Source organism: Sciurus vulgaris (assembly GCF_902686455.1).
Source record: "Sciurus vulgaris genome assembly, chromosome: 2".
NCBI classification, from domain to species: domain Eukaryota; kingdom Metazoa; phylum Chordata; class Mammalia; order Rodentia; family Sciuridae; genus Sciurus; species Sciurus vulgaris.
The window spans coordinates 56,890,727-56,914,099 of record NC_136462.1 but is presented as its reverse complement, the minus strand read 5'-3'; the positions used below and the strand labels follow the sequence as shown (position 1 = coordinate 56,914,099).

At 36.9% G+C, this 23,373-nt stretch overlaps 1 protein-coding gene across 1 annotated transcript; it reads left to right on the top strand.

Moving 5' to 3' along the window:
* The first annotated feature begins 282 nt into the window (after nucleotides 1–282).
* DORIP1 (dopamine receptor interacting protein 1) lies at nucleotides 283–11,492 on the top strand. Its single transcript, XM_079126037.1, has 5 exons — nucleotides 283–1,357; nucleotides 3,637–4,161; nucleotides 5,804–5,893; nucleotides 7,095–7,229; nucleotides 8,915–11,492. Exons 2-5 carry the CDS (start codon nucleotides 3,638–3,640, stop codon nucleotides 9,096–9,098), a joined length of 933 nt encoding a protein of 310 aa, XP_078982163.1. The 5' UTR covers nucleotides 283–1,357; nucleotide 3,637; the 3' UTR covers nucleotides 9,099–11,492.
* The last annotated feature ends 11,881 nt before the right edge of the window (nucleotides 11,493–23,373 follow it).

Below are 23,373 nucleotides of genomic sequence, written 5' to 3'. Positions count from 1 at the left end.
TCTCAGAATTTCGGTATTTTCATCCATTAAATGCCATAAGAAATTAGAAATGCCATAAGAATTAGAAAACCAGGAAACTGAAACGTAGGCTTTGCCAGTTATTATACTTTTGGGGGCAGGGTTATATCCCCCCACCCCTGCTCTAAGACATCCATTTCTTTCCATTACTAATTATCTTAAGTTTTTCTCCTAGCTTCCATTCCTCTATCACTGGACCCCTTCAAAAAGGTTCATGAGTAAGGTCATTGCTACAGCCTTGCTGACCATTACACTGTTGCTGGTCTTCGGAGTTTTCCAGTCATTGTTCAATGGCTGGATGGGAAAAAAGGTCTCAACATTTCTAATTACAGGTGGAGGGTGGCCCATGTTCTCCCAGCAAAGTCATGTGGAGCTTTGACTCTTTAACGGAGGGCTAACTTAAAAATAAAAATAAAAAAATATAAATACCCGAAGGCCCAACAGAAAACAGTGGCTGAGTCCACACTCTAGTAGTAAGCAAATTTAACTTCAATTTCCATCTCTGTCACTTACTGTGTGGAAATTTGCCATATCCAAAACTAATTTTTTCAACCCTAAAATGGGGGTTAAGATTATTCAATTTTTAAATGGTATTAACTTTCATTGTAAATTAGAGCATACTGGCTAATCTTGAACATTAATTTAGCATATGACACACCAATTTTTTCCTAAATATATCATTAAACTGAAATCTTATATAGCCACAATTTACTGAGAAAATAAAACTTTCTCCTCCCGAGTAAAGAATTTAAAAGGAAACCAAGTAAAGCTCTAATATGGTACAAACCTCAAAGCCAATCGCCTTTGCCAATCAGCTCGGCCTCCTTGCAAACCCAGCCCTCTTCCGGCTGCCCCACCCACGCTCTCACGCTGGAGCCCCACCCTTCTCTGCGAAGTCCCGCCCCCATGCTTGATCCTGGTTCCCATTGGGCAATTCTGGACGTTGTATACACACTCGATACACGCACGTTTGGCCAGGGCGTCTTCACGCCTGCGCAGGAGTGCTGTTAAGCAGCTGGACACTGGGGTCGGGGGGAGGGGGGCGGAGGTCGGGCCGAATCTTCCTCCGTAATAAGAAGCGACGTGTCTTGCTTCCCGCGGTCCTGGCTCCTTGGGTCCGGTCGGATCTGGCCTGGGCGCTGGAGCTGCTGTGGCTCCCACCGCGGCGGGTGCGATGGAGGCCGTGCCGGAGCCCAGCACTCACGCCGGGGGAGGCCGAGTCAACCCGCGGTGCTAGTAGATGAGACGGCGGCGGCGGCGGTGGCAGCCCAGGCTCTCCATGAGCAAGCGGCGGCGGCGACGGGTGCGGCGGCACCGGCGGTTTTCGGTCCCCGGGGAGGTACGAGTATTCAGCTTCCTAGTGGACGGAGACTGGCCGGTGTGGGAACGCCTTCCGCGACCCGGCCTTCCCGCCCATTTGCTCGCACCCCCAGGCGCTTGGCGGGGGCACTGACCGGATGGAGGTCGGGGCGCCCGGCAGTCTCACCCGCTGCAGGTTCCGGAATCGCCCTCGGTGCTGCGCCGCCCTCGGTGGCAGGCCTCCAGGGAGTACGGCCGGGTGGGCGTGGCCGTAGAAGAGCTTGAGAGGGGTGCCCATCGCGCGCGCCCCGCGGGTCTCTGCCCCGCAGCCCGCGGTGCTTCCAAGAGGAGCGCGTGCACGTTCTTTCAGAAGAGTATTTCGGGGGCGCTTATTCGAGGGGGTACTCTAGGATTCCTGAATTATTTGGAGGTATGGCATTCAGTGCCTTGGGCATGTAGTCTGATTCTCCCTGCCAGCTTGGGGTACAAATTGCCACCCTTGGGAATGACCGGAAAGAAAAGGTGGTGTTTTGCCAAGTAAATGGAGGTTTGGAGAGTTTTCCAGATTTATTCAACCTGGAGGCCCTGTTGAAACAGGAAAGTAAAGCCAGCTAAATACATCCTCCAGTGCTTCTAATACATTGCCTAAAGGAACAACCTTTTCAACGAGGTGGCAAAACTTAAGGCAACTTAAAAGTTCTTTGCAGCCATCTCACCATCTGTTTTCTTCTTTTCCCTATTTTTATTGCAATTTACTTTTGAACATATCACCAAATTAATGCTAAAACTAGATTAAGTGTCCTTTAGTTCTTTCAGTCTTCCCTGGCTAAAGTTAGGTTCATGCCATGTGTGGCATTGTGGTTTAATTCTCTTAGATTATAACTATTGCTTTGAAGAGCTACAGTTACCCTTCATTTAGTCATGTTTGAGAAGTAATTTGAAGACATACTGGAGGTTAATTCTTCCTTTCCAATACAGTATTAGGAATCTTAACTCAAGCTTATTAACCAATCTTAAACCTTACTACAGGGTTCTTTAAAATTCAAGAAATATAACTCAAATCATGAAAAGGGTATTTTAATTTTTAAAATATTTGAATGCCTTATGATTTTTTAAAATCTCTGTAAATGAAAGTTGGTTTGTATTAAGAAATGAGTGTGTTCTCCTAAGTTTCAGATTTGCCACACCCTCTTATTTCTAAGTGGTTGACCTCTGCCACCATGTTAACAGACTATATATAAACATTTACACTTCAAACTAAATATAGTGTTGAATATTTTAGAGTTCACAATATCTTGCTTCAGATGGAAAACACTGCATGTGTGTATCCAATATATTGAAGAACCAAATTTTTGTTGGCTAATATTGCAAAATAGGTTTGAACTTAATTTTTCACACAAAACCCACAGGTCTACAGTATTATTGGGGATTGAGTTCATGTTGTGGTTGAGAGAATATAGCAATTAAAAAGATAGTAAATATAAGACACTGACTTCAGTCTCTCTTCTTCAGATGCTTCCCTTTCTTCATAAAAGTACACTTTTTATAAAAGTGACATATTGGAAAACAATACAGTTTTAGTTTACATATTTATTTGTCCCAAGTAAAGTGAAGTAATTTTTTTCAACGCAACTTTAATAGGAACTTCTAAAAATTTTTTTGACTTTATATAACATACTTAGGACACAAGCATGTTTATTAAAACAGTGTCAGTGGCTTTAAAAAGAAAGTACTTAGCTCTCCTTAAGGTAAGAGGAAGTTAAATGCCAGGATTGGTTTTTGTCTGTAGCAAAGGTGCTATACACAGGTTTTTTAATACTCAGATAAAATGTGTGATATGATTAATACAAAGGCCACTAAATAACACCCCAAAACTAAGGATCCCACTTTGTCAGTTTTTTAAGGGAAACCACCAATATTAATAAGGAAATGGAAGCACAGCTTCAATTTTAAAGGAAAGAGGAGGTTTACTTTAGGAATATGTCTAAACAGATTTAGTTTGTATTTTTAAATACCTTTATTTAAAAAAATACCTTTATTTTCATTTAGGACTTTTATTTCAGGGTTTTCCTATAACAGATAAAATCTGCAATATAATTAATACATAGGCCTATCAAATGGCTATTCTGTACTTCAAAAAAAGGTTCTGCCATCTTAAGTGGTCTTTGCAGAGAGCATAAATATTGCCCCCAAAAATGTACATTTAATTTTTTGTTACATCGAAGGGCCATCTAACAAAATTTAATTTGAATTATTAGGTAGGTTTATTTTTGTTTAAGCATGCATTTACATGTTCTGTTTTAAACTTTTCAAATGCAGGATGAAGACACTGTTTGAAGAGATCAAAGCATCAATTAAAAATAACTATAACCAAGATCGATCATTTTGGAGGCCTGTTCTTCCTTGGGGAGGTGTTTTTACTATCAAAGCTGGCCGCAAAGCAGTATCCTGTACACCACTCTATGTTGAAATAAGACTGAAAAACACCTGCACCATAGATGGATTCTTGATGTTATTATATGTCATTCTTAATGAAAATGAAAATTTTCCTAGGGAACTCTCTCTTCATTTTGGTAGAGAGTTTGTAGACTGTTTTCTTTATTTAATGGACACCTATAGTTTTACAACTGTGAAGCTACTTTGGATTTGGGACAAGATGGAAAAACAGCAATACAAATCTGAAGTTCATAAAGCTTCATTAATAATTGATTTGTTTGGGAACGAGCATGATAACTTTACAAAAAATCTTGAAAATCTCATGTCTACCATTCAAGAGAGTTACTGTTCCAATTGGCGATGCCCAACTCGAGTACAGGAAGATCAGCAGCGCACAATTAATATAAAGTAAGTTGCTCTGATATCTGTTACATGGCTCACGTTTTTAAATCATTATTATTTATGTGTATGTATGTATAAACACATACAGAACCAACTAATAACCTTTCAGTAGCAAACTAATGAATTAAAGGGTACTTTACTGTTTTGAAATGTTTCACTCTTCAAATGGGTTTCTGTCAGAAAGGCCAGTTCCAGATGAACAAGAGAACTTTTTTAAAAAAGTCAAGGCCAGGGCATAATTATAGACAGAAAACATCTCTACCTGTAAAGGATGTAGATTTGAGGAGTTTTTATACTGACTGGGAAAGGTGCTAGGAGACAGCAGAGTGTTTTTGGCTTTCAGAGAGAAGGCAGACATCCAACCTGGTAAATGACAGAGAGGGAGGCCAAACTGGCAAGCCCTGGTGAAATGCGGGGAAATATTAAAGCCCCTAGGGAACATGAACTGAAAAAGGAATAATTGCCAGTGGAAGAGAAACAGACCCAAACATGTTGTCAGAAAGGATATTTGGCCCTGTGGTCCAGAAAAGCAGCCTAATAGATGTTCCCCTTTGGGAATGTACATCACATACCCTAATTTATTAAGCTCACATTTTCTGAAATATACTTTGTCTTTTCCCTTATATTGCTGATACAGTGGTGCTGGTTTAGAAATGTATCAGAGGAAAACAATGTTCTTACTTTACATCATAACGGACTAAGAAGTGTCATCAATTTATCTTGTTTTTAAAAAACTAGTGGGGCTGGGGATGTAGTTCATTCCGTAGAGCACTTGCTTAACATGTGCAGGGCCAGGTTCAGTCCCCAGCAGTGAAAAAGAAAAAAAAAAAAAAAAGGCTTTTTAAAAACTAGTATTTTTAATCCATAAATGTTGTGAAGATATAATGAAATGTAATTCTGTAGCAATACTAATATTTTATACTTCTCTCAATAATACATATTCATCATTATAAGTTTTAAGCTTCTACCTATTTTTTAAAATCTCATATTTAAAACAACTTTGAAGTATATAAGCAAAATTTCATTAATAGATCAGGTAACTGAGGCCAAGAATGTTTGTGACTTGCATTTAGTCAGGTAAATAATCAGCTCCTCTCTCCTGATTCTGGGTGCTAATTTTTACTCACCAGAGCATATTGCCTCTGATTTTCAGGGCAGGGAGGGCATTGTTTGTTTGGTTTTGTTAATGAAAGTAACAACAACTGAATATTTCAAGACTCATTTACAGAATACTTTGTTTCTTAGAAAACTTTATGCTTTAGCTGAGTGAAGTGGCACACACATGTAATCCCCAGCAGCTCCAGAGGCTGAGACAGGAGGATCCCAAGTTCACAGCCAGCCTCAGCAATTTAGCAATGCCCTAAACAACTCAGTGAGACCCTGTCTCTAAAAAAAAAATACAAAAAAGGGATGGGAATGTGGTTCACTGGCTAAGCACAGTTAAATCCCTAGTACCAAAAACAACAACAACAACAAAAATATGTACAACTGATTTCTGTTTATCTGCAAGAAATAGAAAGATGGATAACAGATTGTGTTTGTTATACTTCATACTGCTAATAATGGGTCAACCTGTAGAATTTGTTATCCTAATAATGTATTCTAAAATGTTAAAGCAGTTCTTACATGCATTTTACAATTATTGTAGTCCTCCTCAAGAAATTCCACATGGAAACTTGATACGACTGGCTGTGGATGAGTTATTCTGTTCTAAGATTGAACTGTGTGAAGAGCGTGGGTGAGTATATGATAGACGTTTAAGATGAAAATATTTCTATTTTGTTAAGCTCACATTTCTCTGAAATATACTTCGTCTGTTTCCCTGTATTGCTGATTCAGTGATGTTGATTTTGAAATATATCAGAGGAAGAAATTTCCTGGACTGATGTGCTGTTTGAAGTTAATACATTATGAAATAGCATCTCATAAGTATTTAGGAAACCTAATGCTTTTTGAATCTAAATAACATACCTAGTTTACTATGTTATCTTATGTTGTGTTTTCATTATCAAATATCACTATATAAAATATGGTACTACAGCTCATTGATGAATACAAAGCAAATGCCTTTTCTTTTTTTCCCCATTGCTGAGTAGGTACAATAAAACCTTGGTTAACCGGAACCCAACTAATCTGGACCCTCAATTAACTGGATTTTTTTCTGCATTCCTCCTTTAGGATAAAGAGGTAAATGGCAACCAGAAAATTGAACTTAGTTAAAAAAAAAAAAAAAAAAAAAAACAAAAAGTCCAGGGGCAGAACACACTTTTTTTTTCCTCTTAGCAATTTCTACATCTACATTATTGAACGATAAAAATTAATATTTGGAAGAATGATTTTATTACTAATCATCCAAGAAGGGAAGATAAAAATACATTCAGTAAATTGTTTTCATTAAGTTCAAAATGTGAACTAACATAATTCTAAAACAAATGGTTTTCTGGCTAACTTGGTGTAGTCACTAATGTTTGTTAACCAGAAGACTCTCCCCTGAACATTCCGGTTAATTGAGATTTTACTGTATAATTATCTTTGTTGTTTTCTGATCCTTTTTGCTTAAATACCTAATAATACTAAGAGAATTTGCTTAATACTAATAGAAGATCTTAAATGGAAAAAGAAAACAATTAGAGTCATATTATTCTCCCAGCCTTTATTTGAAACCATATAATAGAAAAATATATCTACAAATGAAAGCTTTTAAAACTGTTCAACAGACAGTTCTTTTAGAACCCTAGAAAAATATAGCTCACTTTTCCAGGAGTTTTAATAGCATCTCTTCTAGTATCAAGAATATAGGCTCTAAACTTCTAGGAATAAGGTATTAATATAGCCATATTATTACCCATACCTATAATAGATTATTATATTTACTTGAAAATTAAAGTCATAAAGACAACTCAAGAGGTAATAATGTTGATGCTCATTTTCCATTTTAGGTGTGGTGGCTTAAGAGAATTTTCCCAGCGAGTTTTCTGCCATGGCGCACCCCCTTTTGTTGTCCTAAATATGCAGCATTGGAAATCTGAAGATCTGGCATATGTACCATATTATTTGGATTTATCCGATCACAAGTAGGTGATTTGGGTTTGCTTGCTTTACAAAAATAGTAAAAAATAAATCTTTTGTTTATTCTGGTCTGTCATGATTTTAACTAGCCATTAAAAAGATATTATTGGAGCCAGGTATAGTGGCCATGCCTGTAATCCCAGGGGCTGAGGAGGCTGAAGCAGTAGGATCACAAGTTCAAGGCCAGCCTCAGCAACTGTCTCAAAAAAAAAAAAAAGGCTGGATATGTAGCTCAGTAGTAAAACTGCTTTGGGTTCAATCTTAGGAGCCAGCACAGTACCTGAAATCCCAGTGAATCTGGAGGCTGAGACAGGAGGATTGCAAGTTCGAAACCAATCTTGGCAACCCAGTAAGATGCTGTCTCAAAATTTAAAAAAAAAAAAAAAATGAAAAGGGCTGGGGATGCAGCTCAGTGATAAAGGCCTTCTGGTTTCAATTCCCAATGCTAAAAAAATAAAATAAAATAAAATAAATTCACAGGAAATTAGTCACTAGTAGTGGCCCCAGTGATTAGAAACTTTGATTATGGAACAGATGGGGATTGAACATAGAAGTGCTCTACCACTGAGCTACATCCTCAGCCCCTTTTTCAAATTTTATTTTAAGACAGGATCTCACTAAGTTGTCAACGTGGCCTAGAACTTGAGATCCTCCTGCTTTGGCTTCCTGAGTCCTGGAATTACAGGCACATACCACCATGCCAGGCCTACCCACCTCATTTTACAAGCCGTATAAGCTTTTGGCAAATTATTTAATCAGTGTACACATAAGTTTTCTTATCTATAAAATAGGGATGACAGTGTTTTCCTGGTGCCATTATTAGGAGAATTTGATAAGGCAGCATATGCTAAGTGTTTAGGGTAGTGACTGACACTTAGTAAGCAATAAAAAACCCTGGCTCTCCTTGGTATTTCAAGTCAAATTAGTATTTAGTTGTATTCAGAGGTCATTGTTTAAACATAAACTGTTATGTATTATTATAAATAAAAATATCTATACATATCAAGAAATAGAGCGTACTTATTAACTTTTGCCTTCAAAAGTTTTCTTGTGTGGTTTTTTTTTTTGGGGGGGGGGGTGGTTACTAGAACAACCAGGGGTGCTTAATCACTGAGCCACATCCTATTTTTATATTTTATTTAGAGACAGGGTCTCACTGAGTTGCTAAGTGCCTTGCTAAGTTGCAGAGGCTGGTTTTGAACTCACAATCCTCCTGCTTTAGCTTCCTGAGCCCCTAGGATTACAGGCGTGTGCCACCGCACCTGGCTATTCTCTCCTTTTTAATAGTATAGTACAGGTTATGAGTTAGTCTGGTTTTTAAATATTTTACTTGAAAATCACCAATATCAAGGTTTTTAAATATTTTCCTTGAAATCATCAATTATAGTTCATGATTTATATGGATAAATACCCTTTTCAGGAAGCAATGTCATTATTTCTTAGTTAAGAATTTAGGGGCTGGGGAGATAGCTCAGTCAGTAGAGTGCTTGCCTTGTAAGCACAAGGCCCTGAGTTCAATCCTCAGCACCCAAAAAAAAAAAAAAAGAATTTAATGCAACTAGAGAAACGTTAGTTATACTCCATTTGTGTACTATGAATCAAAATAAAAAAATAAAAAGAATTTAAGGAATATTTATCTTAAAAACAAAGTATTATGATTTTCTACTATACTTTATCATTTAATTTACAGGTATTTGTTGGAAGGTGCCACATTATTTAATAAAGAAGAACATCATTATTCTGCAGCTTTCCAAATTGATGGACATTGGATGCACTATGATGGCCTCAGAAATGTGAATTTAATTTTGTTAAATAAACCCCCAGAGTTTCTCCTCTTGTCATCATTGGTTTATATTCGAGCAACAGAGAAATAAATATAGACTGATGCTAAATTAAATTGTTTTCCCGCCTGCCCATGCTCCCCTAGATGAAGGGCTTTTATTTTGTGTATACTTGGTATCCAAGGAAATAGTTCAACTATACTAGTTTCACAGGTGTATTTTCCAGTGTTTAACCCAGGTAAATGTTTTATATTGAAAATCTATGCAAAAATGTTTGTATTTCTTTTTTATAATTTCCTGGGTTATTTTTATACAAGCATATTTTATGTTAAAATAAAATATATATCTTGTGGCCTTTGTATTTTTTATTTATATGTATCTCAGAAGTTTTCAGTCTATCCTTAAATTCAAGAAAATACTTTGTCATTTGAATTATAAATTTTTCTTTTTAGTTATTCAAGCAAAAGCTGAGTAATAGTCAGTATTTAAGTTTACACAAATTTAAAAGTTCAAGATATATCTGACCATATTACTTTGCCCTACCTCACTATAATTCATAGTGCACTATTGGGTTTAGTATGAATGTAAAACTTATGGATAGCTTAGTTTATTTTACCCATGGCTTTGCATAATTCCCTTCCAGCAATTGTTTTTTCCCTACAGCAATTTTCAAAATATATATGTTTATATGAGAGGTTTCCTTTTCTGGGCTTAAACTTTTTTTTTATAATGGCAAATTACAGTTAACTACTTGCTAAAATATTACAAATCTGCCAGTGGATTTCCAATTCTAATTAAAGTCATTACAAATAAATTATATGGGACTGAAGTTGTGGCTCAATGGTAGAGTGCTTGCCTAGCACATGTGAGGTACTGGGTTCGATTCTCAGCACCACATATAAATAAATAAAGGTCGATCAACAATTAAAAAAATTTTTTTATGAAACAAATTATATGTCATGATTAAATGTAATAGAAATTCTCCAATAAAATTATTTTGCAAATAAGACAATTATAAAAAATATTAGCTAACTGGCTGTTTACTAGTGTTGGACTAACAATAGAAATGTACTTTAAATATATATTTAAGAGGAAAATGGGTACCTGGGGGATATTTGTTCTTTTGTGTGTGTGTGTTGGAGACTGACCCCAGGCCTCACATATGCTAGACAAGTGCTATATCCCAGCCTGTACTTCTCTTTCTAGTTGTTTTATATTGGCACATGGGGGGGAAAAAAAAAAACTTAAAATTTTTAAAGCCAACATCTGCTGGTTCCCTTGTAAATAATAATTGATAGTGTGAGAGGCTTTGATTAGCAGTATAAATCACTAAAATTTCATACTTAATATCATGTTTCATTGAAAGGATGCTGATTGTTCTTCCTTTTGCAAGTAAAGGGAAAAAATAAAGTCTCAAAAAAATACTTTTTGAAATACTTTTGAAAATTATCACCATCAATTATGTTTACACTTCAGTAAATAGTCTGCTTTTAGGTTTGGGGTTGAGATTACGTGCAGTGTATTCAAAGACTTCTACATGACAGCAGTTCACTGCCATATACCAAATTGCTAAAACTGCATTCAATAATCATTGCCTTGGTGCCATGTTGAGATAACTTATGAATGGATAGGTGTGGGTAGAAAGTTGCAGAGAATGCCTCACTGAGTGAATACTACAAAAATTGCTTTTTTAACATAAGATTAAAAATTATTAATTTTACCAAAAAAAATTTTCTCCAGGGTTTGAACAGTCCCCCAAGTGTTATAAGATTTGATTTACAGTAAACTTACCTGGTAACATTACTGCATAAATCAAAATACACATAAGCAAATTTTAGACTATACATAAATGGTTTAATTAACAAATTATTAGTGACAAATTATTTCTAATGTAGATTTATTCTTTTAGGAATTGCACTTTATTTGAAATATTTCTTAATTATTAAACAATGATTTGCCTACCTCACAGGGTTGTTGTGAGGATTAAGATGTTTGTTAAAATTTTGACTACCTTGAACATGATAATAAAAAATGTTTTCTTCTACCTCTTTCATGTAGAGGAAGTCTCCCAGATTCTCTCATTAACTCTTCAGATTTTTAATAAATATTTAGACAGTAACATATCACTAATGTATTAATTGTGGAATGAGAGTTAAATATACCTTCTTGACTCCAGATGATTGGGGTTTAAGGAGAATCAGGTAGTTTATTGTAAATGGTAGTGTCTGGTTGGTAGAAAAGAAATTATCCTTGCTGACCAGTGAATGGAAAAGGGGTCAAAAAGAATGAACAATATAGACAGTTTAAACTAGTCTGTTTACAAAATGTGAAGGTGAAGGTATGAAAAAATTATTGTAACTCTAAACACCTTAGAGAAATCAGAATAATCTCTTGGGAAAAGAGAGCAAAAGACATGAAGGAATCAGAAATCAGAATATGCTTTTAATCAAAATACTACAAACCACTACTATATTTATGGGAAAGTAAAAATAAATCATGGGCACCACCAGGCATAGTGACACATGTATCTGTAATCCAGATATACACCCATACCTGTAAAGCTGAGGCAGGAGGGTCACAAGTTAAAGGTCAAACAAAGCAATTTAGTGAGACCTGTCTCAAAATCTAAAGGGAAAAAAAAAAAATTGGAAAGGTAGCTCATTGGTGAAGTGTCCCTGTTTTCAATCCCCAGTACAGAGAAAAAAGCAAACAAGAACCATGGCCAAGCTCAGGATAAAGAATAAATAAAGCAAATTTCAGAAGGAATCTCCAACTTGTTTTTCAACAAAGAAACCATTTTCTCTCCAACTCATGCAAATAATCTTACCTGGATTAATCCTTGAAAGTAGCTTTTCATTATAAATTACTTGATTTGTTTTGATAGCTAGAGGTACTATGATTAGATTTGATGTAACGAGGAGGAGAAACTAGTGATAACGCTGGTGAAGGCATGAATAAATAAGAACGAATCCCATATTCTATTTCTTACAGTATGAGCAAACTGTATAAGCAGATAACTGTTAGGGTAACTGGCGCAAATATCCACAAGAGACACAGCTCTTGAGTTCAAGCAAAGGTTTATTGACAGAGTCTGCAGGCTGCCACTCTGCAAGGAGCAGCAACCAGAAGGAAAAACTTCTATATAGTCATGTACAATGAAGTAGTTAAAAAAAATAACCGTTCTGGCCCTGTGACTGTTACTTGATGTCTTTGCTGTGGTTTCGGTTATTGGGGCTCTATCGAGAAGTGCTGGGGTCCAGCCCTAGCAGCAGTTGGGGGTCCGAGGTGGATGAGAGGCGTTGGTGCAGTGGAGAAACAGCACACAGAGACACCAAGTGTTCTGAGGCTGAGTCTGAATCTTTATTGTTCACAGCCTTTTTGTATGTTTTTTATTTGGTATTGATTACATCATTTCATGGTTAATACAAGGAAATGTTCAGTAAAAAATCTTCGAGAGTATAATTAATGATCTTATTCGATAAACATGTCTTTACTGTATGATAGCTTAAAAAGAAGAACAGTTCCCAGCAAGGTAAAGGGCACCAGGCTCCGTTTAGTTTAAATTTCCCTGAAAGAATACAACATTAAGTTTCTGTAGAAGTTACCCCTTCCAAGAACTCTAATGTTAGTTATTAACAGTGGAATGTTTTTTGTTTTTACTAACAGAGCATAGAGGAATCAGCTTAGAGTTAATATTTATTCTATTTCATGTACTCAATGATAGACTAAAACTCTAGACATAGGAAGAATAGAAATTGTACTTATGATTAACCTATTTATTTATTAAGTGGGAAAAATATCCTTAAACTTAATCATAAACACTAAGAAAGCAATGAAGACCAAACACCACATCAAAGCTCAGAGGAACACTCTCATATACTTATATATAACTTTTGGAGAATTTGTATACTAAAAGAAATCACAGACTCCTTACAAATTTGAGCAAATCATAATTGCTTATTTATAATTTCATCTAAGTATTAATATTAAACTGTGTTGTATGTTATTTTGTGTACCAGCACCATGAAATCTCCCCAGTATTCTCTATAATCTGAACCTAAGGATATGTTAATTAGTATTAAAAGCAACTGCACATGGAGACATGCCACGCCTATGGCCCCCAAGAGGGAGGATGATCTTTCAACAGAACCGTGTCAAGTGTTGAATCCTCTACTCCAACAGAACTGCGTCAAGTGTAGGAGGGTTAGGAAATAGATGCGTCAGAGAAGGTTATGCTTGGGTGGACAGGTGCTGTTTTTCAAAATGGAGTTATTTTGGCCTAAAAACCTAACACTATTGTGGCACAAAAGCTGTACATGTTAAGCATATGAACCATTGATAATTAAATTGCTTAATTACATAATTATTTGAAAGAAAAACTAAGGCACTATAAGTAGGCAGAAAGGGTAAGTTCATGTAAAATGTAAAATGACTACTAAGCTCAGTAGTAGTGGAAAAGAATCCAGCTTTGCTGGCTGTGACCCTCAGAGTTGACACCAGCAGACATTCCTCTGCTATGATTAGCTGCTAACACTAAAACAGGCTTTCTCAGCTTGCAGAGTCCTGCAACTTATGCAGACCTACCTACCAGCAAAAGTAGAGAAACTGGTTTCATCTCAGTTTCAGTAGTATCCAAGATGCCAGGGTTCAAATTAGATGGATAGGGCTAAGGAAATGAACAGACACTTCACAGAAGAAGATCTACAGGCAATCAACAAACATATGGAAAAATGTTCAACATCTCTAGTAATAAGAGAAATGCAAATCAAAACCACCCTAAGATTCCATCTCACCCCAATTAGAATGGTGATTATCAAGAATACAAGCAACAACAGGTGTTGGCGAGGATGTGGGGAGAAAGGTACACTCATACATTGCTGGTGGGGTTGCAAATTAGTGCAGTCACTCTGGAAAGCAGTGTGGAGATTCCTTAGAAAACTTGGAATGGAACCACCATTTGACCCAGCTATCCCACTCCTTGGCCTATACCCAAAGGACTTAAAATCAGCATACTACAGAGATACAGCCACATCAATGTTCATGGCTGCACAATTCACAATAGCCAGATTGTGGAACCAACCTAGATGCCCTTGGATTGATGAATGGATAAAGAAACTGTGGTATATATATATATATATATATATATATATATATATATATATAAAATGGAATATTACTCAGCCATAAAGAATGATAAAATTATGGCATTTGCAGGCAAATGGATGCAATTGGAGAATATCATGCTAAGTGAGATAAGCCAATCTCAAAAAACCAAAGGACAGATGATCTCGCTGATAAGTGGATGATGACACATAATGGGGGTTGGGAGGGGTTAGTGTTAGGGTTAGAGTTAGGGTTAGGGAGGGGGGCAAGAATGGAGGAAGGAAGGACTGTATAGAGGGAAAAAAAGGGGTGGGAGGGGTGGGGGAAAGGGAAAAAATAACAGAATGAATTAAACAACATTACTCTATGTAAATTTATGATTACACAAATGGTATGCCTTTACTCCATGTACAGAGAAACAACATGTATCCCATTTGTGTACAATAAAAAAAAAAAATTAGATGGATAGTAAAACAGGCAGTTAAAGACCTATCCCCTTCCCCCAAGAGACTTCTTTAATTATAAAGGCCAATTCCCTTCCCCCAAGAGACTTCTTTAATTATAAAGGCCAATTCATGTGATTAACCTGAAGAAGCATTCCAAACATTCCAGCCAACTCCTTTGTCCAGGAGTGGTGGGAAAAGGGAAGCTAATGGAACCTGAGTGTAAGCTACAAACTGAAGGGCTAAAAAGGCACAACCAATCAAAAGGTCACAGTCCAAACCAATAACCCTGGCACTTTTCCAATACCTGATTTGCATAGATATGAATCAATAGCCTTGGTACTTTTCTGGTACCTGATTAGCATGGTTATTGATCAGTGCCCCTGATCAATAGCAATGAAAGCCCCTAGCCTAGCACACTTAAGTGGGGAATCTGCTATGGGTTTTCATCTTACTTGGCAAGAGCTCTGCTTCTTCTCACTTGAATAAATCCTACTCTTTTATGCTCACTCCTCATTGCCTATGGACTTCATTCTTCAAATTTACAAGATAAGAAAGTAACGGGTTCACTTGATGCTTTGACCGTATTCCTTGTCGCTTTGAAACTTACATTTTTTTTTCTTTTTCCCAACCTTTTCCCTGACCCTCTCCTTGATCTTCTTTTCCCTGAACTCCTCCCTGAGCTCTCCTTCCTAATCTTATTCTCTGAATCACCTCTATAAAAGCCCCCTGTTTCTGCTGATGGGCAGAATCACAGCCTTTGGGACAGGAGTCCCGTATGCTTCTCCTTTGCTAGCAAAGAAATAAACCTTCTTTTTCCTTTTTCTCAAAACTGTGTCCTCATTATTGGATTGGCAGTGGGGACAAGGACTGGGCTTTTGGCAACAAGAACCCAGAACGAAGTTACTCGCAGGCAGCTGGAGTCTGCTGCAACAGTACAGCAGCAGAGGCTGGAAATCCAGTTTCAAGTTGGGAGGCAATATTCCAATGGTATAAATTGCCCCAAAACAAACACAACCAAATAGATTCCCTATAAATCTAACACAGGAATATAACAAAGAAAGAGACTGGTGATTTGGGGAAGGAATCATAAGGTTTTATGATTCACCCTGTACCCCAAAAGCCCAACTGCCTTTAACATCCATCGGAACACTATAAATCTTGCAGTTAAAATTTCTCAAACATCTTCAAATTTTAAAAGACAGTTATTGTAGCTAAAGTAATCAACATGATTAATAATCGCATACTTTTCCTGTTTCTGACAGAAGAAATGAGAAGAAAGTGAAAGTCACTTGAGATAAACCACCTTTAACTGCTAGGTGAAAAGGTGTCAGCTGGACTCATGGAGGAACAGTTGATTTCCAATTCCTGCATCATTTTTTATAAACACTAGGTGGCAGATGCTCCTTGCTGTGGTATGTAAAGGACCCAGAAAGAGGACCACACCTGAACTTTCTGGGCATTCCATTTTATCGTTTGAGTGAAGCAAATTTAATTTTCCTTCTGTTATGCGCTGCTTCATACACCCATAGCTTGGGGAAAACATACAGTCATGATGCCTTTGATAACGTTGATATTGCTCTCTCCCCAGCTGAAATGATTGTAAACTGACTGGTGGGGGTTTCTTCATGTTTCCTCCCAACCCTCATGATTTCAGAAGTCCTACCTTCTTCCTTCACCTCTTGTTTTAAGAAGTCTTAGAAATTCCTGTCCTTGGTGAGCTTTAGGAAATGCTTAATCACCTGATTCAGGTTTGACCTTTTCCACCCAGGAAAAAGAGTTGGAATTGCAAAATTTCTAGTGTTTTAGTCAGCTTTTTCGCTGCTGTGACTAAATGATCTGACCAGCATAATTACAGAGGAGGAAAGGTTTATTTGAAAGCTCACAGTTTCAGAGGTCTTAGTCCATAGAAGGCCAGCTCCACTTCTCGGGGCTCGAGGTGAGGCAGAACGTCATGGAAGAAAAGTGTGGCAGAGGGAAGCAGTTGGCATCATCAGGAAGCAGAGAGAGAGAGAGAGTATCCACTCTCCAGATACAAAATATATATCCCCAAAGTCACACCCCAATCCAGTCTTGTCCAGCCACATCCTACCACTTCAATTAATCCCAGTAGGGATTAATTGACTGATTGGGTTAAGACTCTTACAACCCAATCATTTCAACTCTGAACCTTCCTGCATTATCTCACGTGTGAGCTTTTGGGGGACACCTCACATCCAAACCGTAACACTCAGTGAAACCTGATATGTGATCATGTTGTCACTGGATTACCCCAATTTTTGTCAATTCGTTTTTTGGGTACCTGGGGCACTCAACCACTGAGCCACATCCCCAGGCCTTATTTTGTATTTTATGTAGAGTCAGGGTCTCACTGAGTTGCTTAGTCCCTCACTTTTGCTGAGGCTGGCTTTGAAATTGTGATCCTTCTGCCTCAGCCCCCTGAGCCACTGGGATTATAGGTATGTGCCACTGTGCCCAAAGAACTTTTGTCAATTCTTGATTACTGTTTTCATGCTGTTAAAGAAAGGCAAGGATGTGACAGTGAAATGACTTGACACTGAGGCCAGATTGCTAAATTCAAGTCCAGGCCCAGTCACTGGCTTGTGCGGCCTTGGGCCTATTACTTAACCTCTTTGTTCTTCAGTTTTTTCACTATAAAATAGAGATAATAACAAAATATATCTCATAAGGTTGTGGTGAAGATTTAATGATTATGTACAACACTTAGTACCTGACACACAATAAGCAACAAGAAAATATTGGTCATCATTATTGATTTCTCCAATATTTTATCAATAAATTAAATTAGTAGCTAATTTAATTAGTGCTGCTGCAGAAAATGAACTAAATTCTATGCAAGCATTTCAAAATCATTGGCTAATAATCATTGCTTGTATTTCTGTTGCAATTAAGCTCAGAGAACAAATTATAAAACAATAAAAAAGAGTCAATACATGAATGAGTTTGTGAAAGTGAATGGCTTAAATTTCTTTAGATAGCAAATGATCATGAAATAGCCCATCTTACTCCTGTTGTAATCATTCATCCACCAGATACTATTCAAAATCATTTATGTTCCTGCTACTGTCTGAGTGTTTATGTCCTCCTGCCTCCAAATTGATAGCTGGAATTTTTGCACCAAGGTGATCGTATTAGGAGTTGGGCTTTTTCAAGGTGATTAGTCCATGGGAACAAAACCCTCATGCATGAGATTAATGCCCTTATCAAAGAGATCCAAGCCAGGAGAGATGATGTGTGTCTATAATCCCAGCAAATTGGGAGGCTGAGGCCGGAGTATCATAATTTGAGGCTGGCCTCAGCAGTTTAGTGAGATCCTCAACAATTTAGCAACACCTTGTCTGAAAATAAGAAATAAAAGGATTGGGGATGTGGCTCAGTAGTAGAATGCCTCTGGGTTCAATCCCCAGTACCACACACACACACACACACACACACACACACGAGAGAGAGAGTATAAGACTTAAGAGAGATCCCTCATCACTTCCACCATGTTGAGAACATAGCAAAAAGCCTCCATCCATGAGCCAGAAAAAAGTCCATGTCAGACATCAGATCTGTCTTTTCTTGAACTTCCCAGCCTCCAGAACTGTGATAAATAATGATGCTTACAAGCCACCCAAGTTATGATATTTTGTTAGAGCAGTCTGAACAAACTGAGACGCCACTGTGAATATAGATCTAGATGACATAGATGTAAATAATTTCAACAAATTTTAAAATCTGACTCTAAAACATTTTTAAATATATATTTTTAGTTGTCAATGGACCTTTTATTTATTTATATGTGGTGCTGAGTATCGAACCCAGGGCCTCATACATGCCAGGCAAGTGCTCTACCACTGAGCAACCAGCTCCTCAAACTTTTTGAGACATATTTCTCTAATCAGGGGGAAACACCTATTAACTTATAGGACCCTTGCCTATTTAAATTTTTCCTTCCATCCATCCATCCTTACTGGTGATTGAACCCAGGGGGCATGCTACCACAAAGGTAAATCCCCAGCCTCCAGCTCCACCTCACCCCCCTTTTTAATTTTGAGACAGGTTCTGGTTAAATTGCCCAGGTTGACCATAAACTTGCTATCCTTCTGCCTCAGTTTCCCAGATTACTGGAATTATAGGTTTGGCTCCAATCCCCACTTTTGTTTAAACTCTTAACTGTCCTCAGGGCACACAAAGGAATATATTTTCTAACACTTCCTGATAAACAAGACAAAAGGGAAGAGTTCCTCCTTGTTTTATTCTCTTAGTCAATAAGAGATTTAAACCAGCTTTTACTGTACACTAAAACATAGGAAATTTTCATATATTTAATTGTATTTAAGGTTAGACATAAGCAAAAAAGAACCTAAGACCAAGTGTCACCTTTTAATGAGATCCTGAGAAGGTAGGCTAATAAAAAGGGCCTCTAAAGGATATGCAAAACGGTACAATCTCTTGGGAGAATTGGACTAGATCTGACAAAATTATTTATCATCTATCCTGACCCAGCAACTCCACTTCTAAAAATCTAGCCTAAAAACACAAAATGGTAAATGTACAAGGCTATTAATTGCAGCACTACTTGTAAAATAAAAAATCTGGCAACAATCCAAATGTCTATTAGCAGACTAGTTACAAGCCCCTGGTATATCTACACAGTAAAGTACTATGCAACTGTGGAAAAGGAAGAGCATGATTTACTTATAATGGTATGGCATAATCTCAGAAAAAAAGAAAACTCAAAAAACAATGTTCTTATAGTATGCTCTTTTTCTGAAAGGGAAATGGGAAAAGAAATATACTTGTAATTTTTAAATGAAATAATGGACCCAACATCTAATAAAATAGTTACTTATAGATGAATAAATTAAAAAGTGAAAGAGAAGGAATGCAGATAAAATTTATTTGGATGCACTTATATAATTTCTGTTCGAGTCAAATAAATATTTAATAAAATTTTAAAATTAAATAAAAAAGTATATCCATAAAGACTGAAATGTGAATTTAAATAACTATTGGGACAGGGATGTAGCTCAGTGATAGTGTTTGCCTTACCTGCACAAGGCCCTGTGCTTGATCTCCAGCACCACAGATAATAATAATAATAATAATAACCTAACTATACATCAATTATGTTACTAACGAAATTTTTTAAAAATTCCACTTGACTCTAAAGCCTGTGTTCTTTTCTTCTGGTACCGGGCATTGAACTCAGGGACACTTAACTGCTGAGCTAAGTCCCCAGCCCTTTTTTTAATGTTTTATTTCGAGACAGGGTCTCACTGAGTTGCTAATTGTCTTGGTAATACGCTGAGGCTGTCTTTGAACTCTCGATCCTCCTGTCTCAGCCTCCTGAGCTGCTGGTATTACAGGTGTGCACCACCTAGCCTGGCAAGCTTATGTTCTTACTGTACATCCTTATGCAATATACTGATAGAATATACACCTCAAGGAAATAAAAGAACAAGATCAAACTAAAGATAAAATTAATAGAGGAAAAGAAATAATAAGAATCAGAGAAGAAATAAATGAAATAGAGGTTCAAAAAATACAAAAGATCAACAAAAACAGTTGCTCTTTTTTATTTTTATTTTTTATTTGATACTGGAGATTGAATCCAGGGGTGCTTAATCACTTAACCACATCCAAGTCCTTTTTATTTTTTATTTTGAGACAGGGTCTTGCTAAGTTGCTTAGGGTCTTGCTGAGTTGCTAAGGCTGGCCTCAAATTTACAATCCTCCTGCCTCAGCTTCCTAGGCTGCTGGGATTACAGGCATAAACCACCATGCTTTTTTTAAAAGATAAAATTGTCAAACCCTTAGCTAGACTAAAAAAAAAATAGAGAAGATGCAAATAAATAAAATCAAAAATGAAAAAAATAGATTACAATGACATCAGAGAAATAGGATCATTAGAAATTGTTATGAACAATTATCTATATATATCAGCAAATTTGATAACCTAGAAGAAACAGATGATGTCCTGGACACATATACCTTAGCCAGAATGAAGTATGAAGAAGTAGAAGACCAGAAAAAAACAATAACAAGGGCAAAATTCAATCAGTAATAAGAAGTCTCCCATCTAAGAAAAGCCTAGGACCAGAAGGCTCCAATGTTGAATCTCTTGAACAACTAAAGAAGAATCAGTTCCTACTCTTCTCAAACTATTTTGAAAAGAAAGAGGAGTAAATCTTCCAAACTTATTGTACACAGCCAGCATTACCCTGATACCAAAACCAAACACAGACACAACATAAAAATAAAACCAGGGCTGGGGAGATAGTTCAGTCGGTAGAGTGCTTGCCTTGCAAGCACAAGGCCCTGGGTTTGACCCCCAGCACCACCAAAAAAAAAAAAAAAAAAAAAAAAAAAAAAAGAAAAGAAAGAAAAGAAAACCATAGGCCAATCTCCCTGATGGACATAGATAAAAAAATCTCAACAAAATACCAGCAAATCAAGTCCAAACAGCACATCAAAAAGATTCACCATGATAGAGTGGGTTTCATTCCTGAAATGAAAAAATGGTTTGACATGTGCAAATCAATAACTTGTGAAACTCCACATAAGTACACACAGAACAATCATTTGATAAAATTCAACATTTTTCATTTCTAAAAATTCTTTAAAATATTAGGAATAAAAGAAATGTACCTCAACATAATACAGGCCACATATAACAAACCAACAGCTAACATCATACTTAATGGGGGAAAAATGAAAGTTTTCTAACACCTGAAACATGATAAAGATGCCCCCTATCTCAATACTTGGGACTAAACCCAGGGACACTCCACCACTGAGCTACATCCCCAGTCCTTTTTTATTTTTCATTTTGAGACAGGGTCTCACTAAGTGAGACAAAGTTGTTCTTCAACTTGTGATTCCCTTCCCTCGGCCTCCCAAGTTGCGAGGATTTCAGGTATGCGACACTGCTCTCAGCAGGATGCCCATTTTCTTTTCTTTTTTTTTTTTTTTTTGATAGAATATTGGTAGATTATTATTTAATATAATCCATACTGTAGTCAGATTTTTTTGTTCTAATTAGTTATACATGACAGCAGAATGCATTTCAACTCACTGAACACAACTTCACTGAAGCACAACTTCTCATTTCTCTGGCTGTACAAGATGCAGGATCTCACCCCTCAGGCAATCATACATGTACATAGAGTAATAATGTCCATCTCATTCCACCATCTTTTCCACCCCTTCACCACCGCCCCTCCCCTCACTCCCCTCTACCCAATCTGAAGTTCCTCCATTCTTCCTAGCTGCCCCATACACACCATTATGGATCAGCATCCATATGTCAGAGAAAACATTTGGTCTTGGGTTTTTTGGGATTGGCTTATTTCACTCAGCATGATATTCTCCAACTCCATCCATTTACCTGCAAAGGCCATAATTCCATTCTTCTTTGAGACTGAGTAATATTCCATTGTGTATATATATTACATTTTTTTATCCATTCATCTGTTGAAGGGCATCTAGGTTGGTTTCATAGTTTAGTTATTATGAATTGAGCTGCTATAAACATTGATGTGGCTGTGTCACTATAGTACACTGATTTTAAGTCTGTTGGGTATAAACAGAGGAGTGGGATTCACGACACTTATTCAACGTAATACTCGAAGTTCTAGCCAGAGCAAAGAGGCAGGAAAAAGAAATAAAGGGCACCCAAAGTGGAAAGAGTGAAGTGAAATTGTCACTGTTTGCAAATAACATGATCTTATATCTGGAAAACCCCAGAGTCCAACAAAAAACTACTGAAACAAATAAATCCAGCAAAGTTGCAGAATACAAAAGTAACATAAAAATAGTAGTATTTCTATATGGCAATAGAAAGTTATCTAAAAAAGAAATTGAGAAACCAATCTCATTTACAATAGTTACAAAAAATAACCTAGGAGTAAATTTAACCAAAGAGCTGAGAATCTCTGTAATGAAAACTATAAAGCACTGATGAAAGAAATTGAAGAGGACACCAAAACAAAAACAAAAACATAAAAAACAAAAACCAAAAAAACAATAGGGAGTAGGAAGGAAAGACATCCTGTGTTCTTGGATTGGAAGAATCAATACTGCTAAAATGTTTATAGTACCCAAAGCCTCAAGTGATCTACAGATTCAATGCAATCCCTATTAAAATACAAATGACATTCTTCACAGAAGCACAAAATAATTCTAAAATTTGTATGGAAACACACACACACGCACACCCCCACACAAAGAGCCAAAGTCATCTTGAGCAAAAAGAACAAAGAGGAAGATTTGTTCTGACCTTCAGTCAGAAGGCTGACTTCAAAATACACTATAAAGAGGTAGCCACTAAAACAGTATAGTACTGGCATTAAAACAGACATACAGACCAGTGGAACAGAAATAAGATCCTAGAATTAAACACATGCAACTATAACCCACCGATTATCAACAAAGGTGCTAAGAATATGCATTAGAGAAAGAACAGTCTGTTCAACAAATGATGCTGGGAAAATTGGAGAGCCATATGTAGAAGAATGAAATGAGACCTCTATCTCTCACCAGTTACAAAAAATCAAATCAAAATGGACCAGACTTAAATGTAAGACCTGAAACTATGAAACTTGTAGAAAGATAGGTGAAATGCTTCAGGACATTGGAGTGGGCTAAAAGAAGAAACAATCTATAAATGAAAGAAAATATTTGCAAACCATACATCTGACAAGGGACAAATATCCAAAATATAAAAGGAACTCAAAAGATTCACTACCAAAAAACAAACAAACAAAACCCCCAAATAGTCCAATTGAAAAATAGGCCAGCCTGAGTAACTAAGC